The sequence below is a fragment of the Toxotes jaculatrix genome, chromosome 7, assembly GCF_017976425.1.
Source record: "Toxotes jaculatrix isolate fToxJac2 chromosome 7, fToxJac2.pri, whole genome shotgun sequence".
Taxonomy (NCBI): domain Eukaryota; kingdom Metazoa; phylum Chordata; class Actinopteri; family Toxotidae; genus Toxotes; species Toxotes jaculatrix.
Genome location: NC_054400.1, coordinates 8,220,770 through 8,231,014, shown reverse-complemented (window position 1 = coordinate 8,231,014; position 10,245 = coordinate 8,220,770). Strand labels below are relative to the sequence as shown.

The 10,245-nt window shown below is 38.1% G+C and overlaps 1 protein-coding gene across 1 annotated transcript; it reads left to right on the top strand.

Moving 5' to 3' along the window:
- Positions 1-3,759: 3,759 nt before the first annotated feature.
- Positions 3,760-9,400, top strand: plpp5 (phospholipid phosphatase 5). Its single transcript, XM_041041839.1, has 8 exons — positions 3,760-3,914; positions 4,967-5,107; positions 5,297-5,405; positions 5,866-5,956; positions 6,055-6,118; positions 6,220-6,344; positions 6,645-6,815; positions 7,157-9,400. The coding sequence occupies exons 2-8, from the start codon at positions 5,037-5,039 to the stop codon at positions 7,324-7,326; spliced, it is 801 nt and encodes a 266-aa protein (XP_040897773.1). The 5' UTR covers positions 3,760-3,914; positions 4,967-5,036; the 3' UTR covers positions 7,327-9,400.
- The last annotated feature ends 845 nt before the right edge of the window (positions 9,401-10,245 follow it).

The following is a 10,245-nucleotide window of genomic DNA, read 5'->3' as shown; positions in this document are numbered from 1 at the left end:
TGCATATAATAGATACACTCCATTGCCAGTTCATTAGGTAAACCTTGCTACAACTCATGCAGTGTAATACAACAGTCCTGTAATTCATCCGACCTTCATAAAGTTTATAATGTTCAGTTTTTGTGTAAACTGTTTTGGAGAAGTGTTGGTTCTGATTATTTTGGAGGCTGTAGTTTGTGCATGTTTGTGAATGTACTGTCTGACATTTACAGTTGTGTCTATTATTCCCACTTATACCGTTACACGTAGGCTCAATAACAGACACCTCTCTAATGCAAGACAGTTCAACAACACCACAAACTGCAGCCTCCAGTATGATCATCAACACCCCTCTAAAACAGGTTCAACAAAAAGTCAGCACTATAACCTCCATAAATGCAGGATTTATTGCAGAACTGTTGTATTACACTACATTAGTTTTAGCTACTTGTCTAATGAACTGACAGATCAGTATAAATCATGAGGCCAAAAGTCTAAAGACAAAGAAGAAGGGGAGCAGTTGAGAGCAGAAAAGTAAGAAAATTCCAGACGTTTTAAAAAATATGAAGATACTCTGTTTGGAATAATAACGTGTGTTTTAATACGATAGGTTCAATTACCTTGTTAAAAATAATTAAAATACATCTACTCCTTCACTAGTGTCCACACAAGTCCAGAGTTTAAAAGTATGCAAAATGTTCTTTATTTCAAAAGTCAAGCATAAGAGTTCACTGAAAAGTCAATTTCTCGGTGTGGGTGCTGGAGGTTTTAAGTTTACACATCACACTTGTGTAAAAAACACATTTTTATACAACCAGTTGTTACGTCACAGAATCGTCTTTTCCATTCACGTTTTAAACTCAGCCATCAGCAGATTTGTTTAAAAAACATCCCTCTAGTGTCCAAACTCTGCACATGAATTATTCTGCACAGTGAAGGCCAAACACTGAAGTGAAGGAACAACTGGCAAAACATATTTTTGAGTGAAGGGGGTATATTTAGTATGCAAGAAATATGCACAAATTCTTGGGTAAAGAAGGCAGAAAAAGGCTTGGACTTACAAAAACTTTGGACTTCTTTTTCTGTTCTCTTAAAGATATTGTCTGTATTTGTGCACAAATTTGGCACATTTTCTCACTTTTCTGCTGCTCCTCTCCTTTTTTCTGTCTAGTATCACTGACCCTTTTTGGCCCCATTTCCCCACTGTCTTTTGTGGATTCCTGAAAAAAAAAAAAAAAAAAAAAGACCAAGCTTGTTGATTTCCTTGTGCAGCTAAACCCTGCTCCCAAATCTTGCCAAACTCGTTTATTATTATGAATTCATTATTCTTTATCAGGTAGGTGCATAATTAAGACATTTTTTTTTACTTAAAATGGTCTGCGTGCCTAAACTTGAATTTTTTTTTTTATTTATTGTTTTTTATTTTTGCCATAGGAATCATATGTGTGATTATCAGACGCAGGCATCCTTGACTCTTGTTTTGTGGCTTCAGAAAAAATGTCTGACTGATGAGTTGATGAGCTTTTTTCTTTCCATTGTGACTGTTGTTCAGCTGAAATGCATGCTTCCGACATCAGACATAGTCTAATTTTAATGCTGATGTTTGTTATTATTTTTATTTTGTTCTTTTATTTTTTTTATTTACAATATTGCGAAGAGATTCTGAAAAACCGAACAGCCTTTTTTTTTTTGCACCTGCAGATCGCATGATCATGAATTGCTTTATGCCAGTTTGTCCTCTTCTGCCCCTCTCAGCTGATACAGCTACAGTATTAGACACATCTAATTTAAGTGATGTATGTGTTTTGTTAGTTTACTCTCAGTATAGTGCCCACAGTTTTATTTTGAGAAGACAGCATGTTTGTTCTCATTTAAGTGACCCTTAAATACGTCTGAGGAGGGTTTTTTCCTAAGTGTCCAGGAATTTGCAAAATCTTCTTTTTTCTTTTTCTTTTTTTTTTTCATGGACTCCCCGTATGTTAAAGGGTATGTTTCTGTTCACTGTGACGACTTTTGGTTTTTGTGCAATGTTGCCGACTGTCATTAAGTTTTTAACTGACATGCTGTCAGAGGAGAAATAGTGTTGGAATAAATAAATAAATTCACCTTCATAAGCACTCATCATCTCTTTTTACTTGTAGTAAAATTGCTTACAGTATCTCTAACCGGGGTCATATCTATCTCTCGTGGTGTTGCTTCAAGTAAAACGTGGATGAACACAAAATATCATGTTGATTACTGTTCAACCTGTGTTACTGCATACTGCATATTGTTGGAGAACTTGTAAATAGTTTGCATTGAACTTGCATAGAATCATGTTACTGTGGCGTGCTCTTTTTGCTTGTACAATTCTGCTTCTAAATGTGTGTGACTGTTGAGACGACACTCTTTTTGTACATGACTGTCTTTTTATTTGAGAATATTGATTCTGTCCTTTTTCATTCTAAAGTTGAGTTTGAAGAGTTCAGACATGCCTGAAGTTTGACTTTAATAAAGCTGTACTCTGTCTCAGTGAAACGTGCTCACTGTATCTGATTTTTTTTTTTTTAAATGTTTGATAAGCTGAGTAAAACTGATCGAACAAAAATCATCAAAATAAATTAGAGCTTCAACCGTTAGCCAATTAGTTGATCAACAGAAAATTAATCAGCAACTATTACAAACATTTGCTGGTTAAAGCTACTTAAATGTGATGATTCGATCCTTTTCTTTGTCACATCATAAAACAAGCAGTATGAATACATCATCTTGGGTTTTGGGAAATTAAAGCAGACACTTTCACTACTCTGGCATTACACAGATGAAGCCGTTAATGGATTGAGTAAAAATAATAATGTTGATTCCAAGTTTAGAAGAAATTAAACAGTTCATTACTACTGAGTGTGTTAGTGTGTTGTTAATAGTGAGGCATTCTTCAAAATAAGTAAAATTTCAATGTTTTTTTTTTTTTTTTAATATATATCTACCTCTAGATGGCTCTCTGTAACGTGACGTGGCTCCTTGCATCAGTTTGTCAAGACAGATAAAGTCATCTGCATGGCCATTTCCGGTTTATAAACCACTACATACTGTAGCTCCCACATATTCAATTTCACAAACTCAAAATACCCTGTTTTTGTTAAATTGTTAATTTAAATAAACTCCCTTGCTTAATGGATTTTTTTTTTTTTTTTTTAAATGTGCCACATATCGCATCATGAATTGGTGCTGTGGGTATGTATTATGTATTATTGCAAGTTCCTTGCTCATTTAATCTAAAACTAGTACAGTTTAAATAAGTAACTGAATACTTTCAAGCTTGCGGTATGAAACTGATTATGCTAAAAATATGGCAATAATAACTGATAAATATATAGAAATATCCTAAATATTTCTTAGTGAACACACAAATTTGCCACAGCAATCAAAAACCTTCGCACAACTTCACTGATAGTCCAGTCAAGATGTAAATATCACATGAAAGTGTCTCAACCACAAACTGTATATAAATATTAGATACAGTTTATAGTATTAACACACTTCACAAGATACAACAGATGTACCAACACAGTGCAATTGATATATTGTGAGAGGACGTTAAGTAAGTTTCACTGATTTTACTAATTTTACTTATTAAATAAGGCTATTATTGAATTTTCTGCACCCGTCATGTGGAGTTAACTGACAAGAAGATACAGTGATTTGCTCAGGGTTCTGCTGGTCTCTTAGAGTACCGCTACACACCTTTATTTTGAAAATCCTAAACCAGAAGTAGCTCCGATGCTAATCGTTAACTTCACACAGCGGTCGTCTCCTCTGTGGCATCCCCGTTTCTCGCAAGTCCTCAAATGTGCGACTTCCACCGTCGGCAGGAGCAGAGGATGTCGAGGGCTGATTCGTGTTAACCACAAACGTTAATATGAGGATAAAGAGATAAAAACCACGACCTTTTGAAGGTTAGTAACGGACCAGAGATTCTCTGTTTGGCAATGCGGAAATGGGCCAGATGTCTTGTTTGACAGATGTTGCTAACTAGCTTAGCTCAGTCTGCTAACATCTTATCTCTGCAGCACAGGAACTTGATTTTAGCACGTTTGTCTTGTTTTGTGTGCTGACAGAGGCTGGCAGGCTGGTGCATTTCATTCTGGCATCACTAAAACAGGTTTAATGTTATATTAGATTTAATAACAGTCTCTAAATATATTTATCAGCTGTAATTGGAGAATACAGGTGCAGCATGTTGGCCTTTTCACAGAATTCAGAGATGCAAAAGATGTATCTCAGGTACTGTGTCTCTGTTACATAGTTTGTCCTCCAAAGCAGGACATCTTTGTCACAATTATTGAATAACAAAATTCACAGAGTCCTTATCAAGCATGTTTACGTTTATGTAAAAAAGAAGGAAAAAAGAGTACTGGCCGATATGTTGTTATATATATATATATCTCATTCTATCAAAGGTAACACTAGTATCAGGAACATGTCAGATGAGTTTAGTCTGTGTGTTCTCACATGGTCCTGAACAACAAAACAGGTCTATCAGGCAAAATCACTGTAAATACCTGTGTGGGTGTGGACGGCCTCTGATGTGGAAAATAAGGTGCCCAGACAAAGAACAGCCAGTTTGCTGTTTTCCTTAGATAATTGATCATAATCATAGGTTCCAGATATTGATGTTTTGGAGCTTAAACTACCTTAAGTATCTCTGTGTCATCACCCAACTGCAATTTCTTACTTATCAGCTGACATATAGACGTATTTTCTGCATTGAGCTATTACCAGCTGACATATTCCGTGTATATATTATATAAGCCTGGCTTCTCAGTCAGGCTTTAATTATAAATAGAGATATATAGTTATTGTTTTTCCAGTTCCACACCCACTAACTCTGTACCAAATGAGCAATAATCTTCTCATGATTTAGAAAGTAGCTTAAGATTCACTAAATTTAATATAAGTCAAACTAATTACACTATAAACTATAACTAATGTCCACATCTTTCTTTAGTTCCAGTTAAGTTAAAAGAGGGTGGAGTGATGATGTTTGCTGTTGACTGAAGTCCACTCTGAGAAACAAAATGAAGAGGAGGCTGCTTCGTGGTTTCCTTTCGGAAGTTTCCATCCGGATGGCGCTGTTAGTGGTGTTCCTGTAAGTATATCCTCCTTTGAATCTTGAATTATATCTGTAGATGATTTATGATTCAGATGATGATGATTGCATTTGGAGCATTTCTTTATGATCCATGATCTGAAATGTATAATGTGTGTGTGTGTGTTTTTTTTTTCTTGTTTGTTTGGTTGAAAAATAAACATTAACCTAACTCTGTGCTACATTTAGTGTGACGGAGCAGCTTCCTCCTTTCTACCGTGAGATCCAGGCAGAGGAGATGTGGTTGTATAAATTCCATCGTGTGGAGAGAGACCACGTACCCACCTCTCTCATGTTTGTAAGTGATGTATCTACATATTCTTGAGTTAAACTGGAGCAAAATAAATCTCATCCCTAACAACAATCAGTACAGAGAATGCACATCATGCATACATATATTTATCTGATTAACCACAATCATTTTGTCTGTAACTAATACCTGTTTACAGACAGACAGACCTACTCCTCATCTCTGCTTGAGGCTAGCGGCTCAAGACTACATTAGCCTCTAATCTCTGATCGATCGGTTGGTTGTCAGTTTGCAATGTGGGTAATGTAGGCACCACGTTTAGACAAAGAAGAAGAATGTATGGAATAAATAAGACAGTATCTCTGGTTCTGCTGCACTGATCTTTATAATTTTTTACTGTCCATTGTGGACTTGACAATATAATAGGAGTGCAATGCTAAATCAGTGGAGCACTCTTTTACTTTGCCTTTAAATAGATTATGCTCCTCTTTTTTTTTGTCTGCATCAGAGTGTGGCAGTTTTCACCCCGCTGATTGTAATCCTGGTTTTCACCTTTATGAAGAAGTCAGAGCGAGGAGATTTGAAAGAAGCCTCGCTGGGTAAGAAACAGCTGCAGCTGCCAGTTCTTTTTTCATTTTAAAATGTGTCAACTAGCTTTTTGAGTTGACTTCAGTTCTGTTTCCCCCCTTTCATCCAGCTGTGACTCTGACTCTGGTTCTGAATGGAGTTTTCACCAACGTCATCAAACTTGTTGTTGGCAGGTAAACACTGTACACAACACAGTAGGTCATAATGTTAGCCTGTGTTACAGTGGATGAAAGCTTTAATTTGTCCCCTCCGTCCCCTGTGTCTCTTCCCACAGGCCGCGGCCAGACTTCTTCTACCGCTGTTTCCCAGATGGTCACATGAACCTGGAGCTGCGCTGTAGCGGTGACCCAGATGTCGTCATGGAGGGCAGGAAGAGCTTTCCCAGTGGACACTCTTCCTGTAAGAGAGGCTCTTATGTGCAGTTATGTCTCTATAGCTGGTACATTTTCATCACCAGGAAACAAGGAAAGCAAACAAGTATAAAAGCATGGCAGGGGGCATATGATGTGTCTGAAAATGGATGTATATAAGTGCATTTTTGCCTCCAGGCCCTTATTTTATTGTATGAGCAGGAGACCATTGCACCTTCCTCTAAAAAGCATCTCTCCGTCTCCAATCCCTGCCCCCTGCTATTTTGTTATTTATATAAAACTTCTCCTGGCTCTGATCACCCCTTTGATCTTTTCTCTCTGCTCCTAGTTGCCTTTGCAGGTTTGGGTTTCACAGCACTGTACATCGCAGGAAAGCTTCGTTGCTTCAATGCAGCAGGCCAAGGCAGAGCGTGGCGGTTGTGTGCCTTCCTCACCCCTTTGCTCATCGCAACTGTGATCGCCCTCTCCAGAACCTGCGACTACAAACACCACTGGCAAGGTCAGAGTCACACAGGAAAGAGCTCAGAATGGTTCAACAAAGCATGAAAACCAGTGTGGTTTTTAATCTTTTTTTACTCCACTGTCCTAATGTCTACATTGCCAGGAAATATCTCTTACAATAGGCGATCCATATAAACGTGGTGCTCACTTAGCCTGTATACAATAAAACTGAGCTGCTTCTTTGGTGCCTGCTTTCAGAAATTTAATTCCCTCCATCTCCCCAACTTCCTGCCGCATCAGTCAAATGTGAATTTTTAATGTTTTTAATATGTGGTCATAGTCAGTCTGTGTTGAGCTGGCTCCTTATATCATCTCTTATCTTCTCTCTCCTTCATGTAGATGTGTTAGTGGGTTCTCTGCTGGGCCTTTCCTTCGCCTGGCTGTGTTACAGGCAGCACTACCCTCCTCTTCAGGACCCCGACTGCCACAGACCTCTGCGTCACAGAGAGACTGTTCCCGCCGCACAAGAACGCAAGCTTGCCAATTCCAACTACATCCTACCCCTGTAGAACAGCTGTAACTGGAACCTACTCTTCACTGATGTAATTTATACAGGGTTACATTGTCATTCTAATTCTGGTTTTTACACCCTTAGGGCTGGGCAGTATATCAATATTTATTGTTTATCGTCGATTATCGTAACTTTACAGTAGGAATTTTCTTTTTATAAGGTGACTTCTTTCTAAACTGAAATTTCAAGCTCATTACTGAGTCAGATATCTCTCAGCTGATTTCTGAAACACTTGAAAGCTCCATAAAATAATGATGCCATTTTAAATGTCCAGTGTGGTGAACATCAACCACACTGACAACCTGATAAGTGTATATCCAAACTCTGAAGTGATATTACTCTCTGGATATTTCAATACTGGAGGTCTTCTGATTATCATGACATTGTTTTCCGTATGGCCCAGCTCTACACACCCCGTGTATTGTGCCTATAGGTCACATGACTTTAAATACAACAGCTGAGCAGGTCAACTACACAACCACTGCACTAAGTGTCCACTGCCCATCAGTTTGTGGCTCAGCTGTTGTGACACAGTTTCTCATGTAGGGTCACTATTTTGTGATTGTTTTTGTAAACTTGCAACTTTTTAAACAGGCAGAGTTGGAGTTTAAGGGAAAATGCCTGTATACAGTATTTTAATTTCTGTGCATGGATGCTCATTATTGACTTCTAGGAACAGTGTATAGTAAGGAGAGTGCAAGCTCAAAAATCCACTAACTAATGAGTCATAGTTTTTGATGGCATCTCATGGTCTTGGCTCAGTAAGAGACTGAACAAACAAGGGAAGCAGAAAACATCAGCTCCCTATTAACACCTGACCAGCTGCAGATTGATGGGGAAATGTCCAGTACAGTCATAGTCTGATCTTTGAGTAGTTATTTGGGTTTAAAAGTCTTGCTCATGGGCATTTGGGTGGCAGTAATGAGGGAGGAACAAACACCGTTCTTTCAGTTGTCGCTCAGATTTATAATGTAGGTTCAGGGAAACCAGTAACCACCTCAAACCAGTAACCACCCAGTTACAAGCCCACTTCTTAAACCTGTAGAGAAAGATACTGACCACCTGTTATCACTTGACTGAAAACGTTTAACATCATTGAGCCAGCTGCCTTCGCTGAAGAAGACTGTGAGATGCGATTAAAAGCTCCAAAATAAGTGAACCTTTGAGCTCATATATTCTTCACCTTATAAAACTTGACTTTTCAGAAGGAGACAGGGAAAGTAAGAAGTGTTGATGTTGGCTCTTCATATCTGAAAGGGGTGGGTGACGTGGATAAAACCCATTTGGCATGGTATATGTTATTGTATATCACAATATATTTTGTGTTAAATACATTTTCTGAAAAATTATTAATGGATGAAATACCCAGATAGGAATGTCTGGTTATTTTAACCATTATAACACTGCCACTAGGTAATCCAGCACAATGATTTATAGCAGTGTCAATAATTGTGCGATCAGAGCTGTGAAAGAATAAAGCTGCCTGTATTCTGTATTTTCTGATTGTCAACAAATCCCGTGATTAGACCAAAGCCGACAATGTGTTAGTCTGTCTTGGAATACTTTGACTTTCTGATCTGTGGCACTCTGCCTCAAACACATTCGCTCCTCCTGAAGATGTAAATCTTTTAATTGTCACATCACCCACCCCTATCTGAAAGTCACCACCTCAGTTGCATGTAAAGACAGGTCAGTCAAAAATAACTTCCTTGTGTAAATCAGCACTGCATCTTTGGTCTCTGCAGTTTTTGCTCTACTGCCTCTGTCTCCAGTGCTTTAAATCTCTCTGTCTTCCTATATTATATTTGAATGTTTCCATTCATAGATTTTTTTTTTTTGAGTGACATCTGGAAAAGGGTTCATCAGCCCAGTACTCAGTGTAACATCCCAATGTAGCAGCTCCACTCAACTCTTCTCGCAGTTTTTGTAGTGCCTGCTGTATTTTAATTCCTTATGACAAACACAAGTAATGATGACACCTCTGCTCTAACTGGACAGCACATCTACTAATAACATCAAAGTTAATATGACTGTAAAACCAGTATGCGATAAATGTTTTCCAACGTCAGCGATCTCAGGCTTACTGTAGGTCCAGTTTTTGTCACTGCACACTTTTCTGGCTCCTCTGCCAACCCGTCTAGAGTGAGAAAGTTCACCAGCAGTGGAAAGATGAAATGTACAGGGGTTGATTTTCAGCATCACAGTGGAACCAGATCTTCATGATGAACCTGAGTGGGGTCGGACTGTAACCTCTCCAGGTGATGGTGCTAGCCTCCCAGTGATCCTGCTGGTTAGGTTTTCTATCCTGTTAATAGTTTTATTGGCACAGGAAGTTTGGTGGTTTGTTGTTTTTCTCTTGTAGTTTTCATCAAGTTTCATTTAAGAGGGTGAATTCTGCGGTCTGTGGTTCAGTTACATTTTGAGTTCACTTATTGATCTTTGTGTTTTTGTTTTGTGTGTCATTTATCATTTAATCGTGTACTTGGAAGGTTGCTCTTAGATAGGAAAAGATGTAAAATTTCACCTGTGTTCATGCAGGTTGAAACATGAGAGACAACCAAACCTCCTTGTGTTTTTGTGAAACCAGCCAAAGTTTTGCAGGGTCAAAGCACTTTTTTGCTCGTTGCTGTGAATCAAGGTTAAAGTGGCTCGATCACAGTGGTTTCAGACCAAACAGCAGAAAAAAACAGATGAATTTGTGCCTTTGTTTACTACATTGCTTTATGGCTCTCTGTTAATAAGTGGAGTATATACTGAATGTAACAGTGTATGCTCTCTGTCATGTTAACTTTGTTTTGAATCTTTACTTTTGTATTGTTTTACAGTGTATACAGTTCACTTGTGAAGGTACTACATGGTGTTTAAATGTGGCATGCTGCCTTTCTTTACCTCAGAAAAAAACTTGTTTAATTACTTT

What these genes read in the sequence shown, in the direction of transcription:
- plpp5 (XM_041041839.1), top strand. Translation starts at nt 5,037, where the DNA reads ATGAAGAGGAGGCTGCTTCGTGGTTTCCTTTCGGAAGTTTCCATCCGG. An exon ending in TCCCAGTGGACACTCTTCCT is followed by an intron (nt 6,345 to 6,644) that starts GTAAGAGAGGCT and finishes CTCTGCTCCTAG; the next exon opens with TTGCCTTTGCAGGTTTGGGT. An exon ending in CTACAAACACCACTGGCAAG is followed by an intron (nt 6,816 to 7,156) that starts GTCAGAGTCACA and finishes TCCTTCATGTAG; the next exon opens with ATGTGTTAGTGGGTTCTCTG.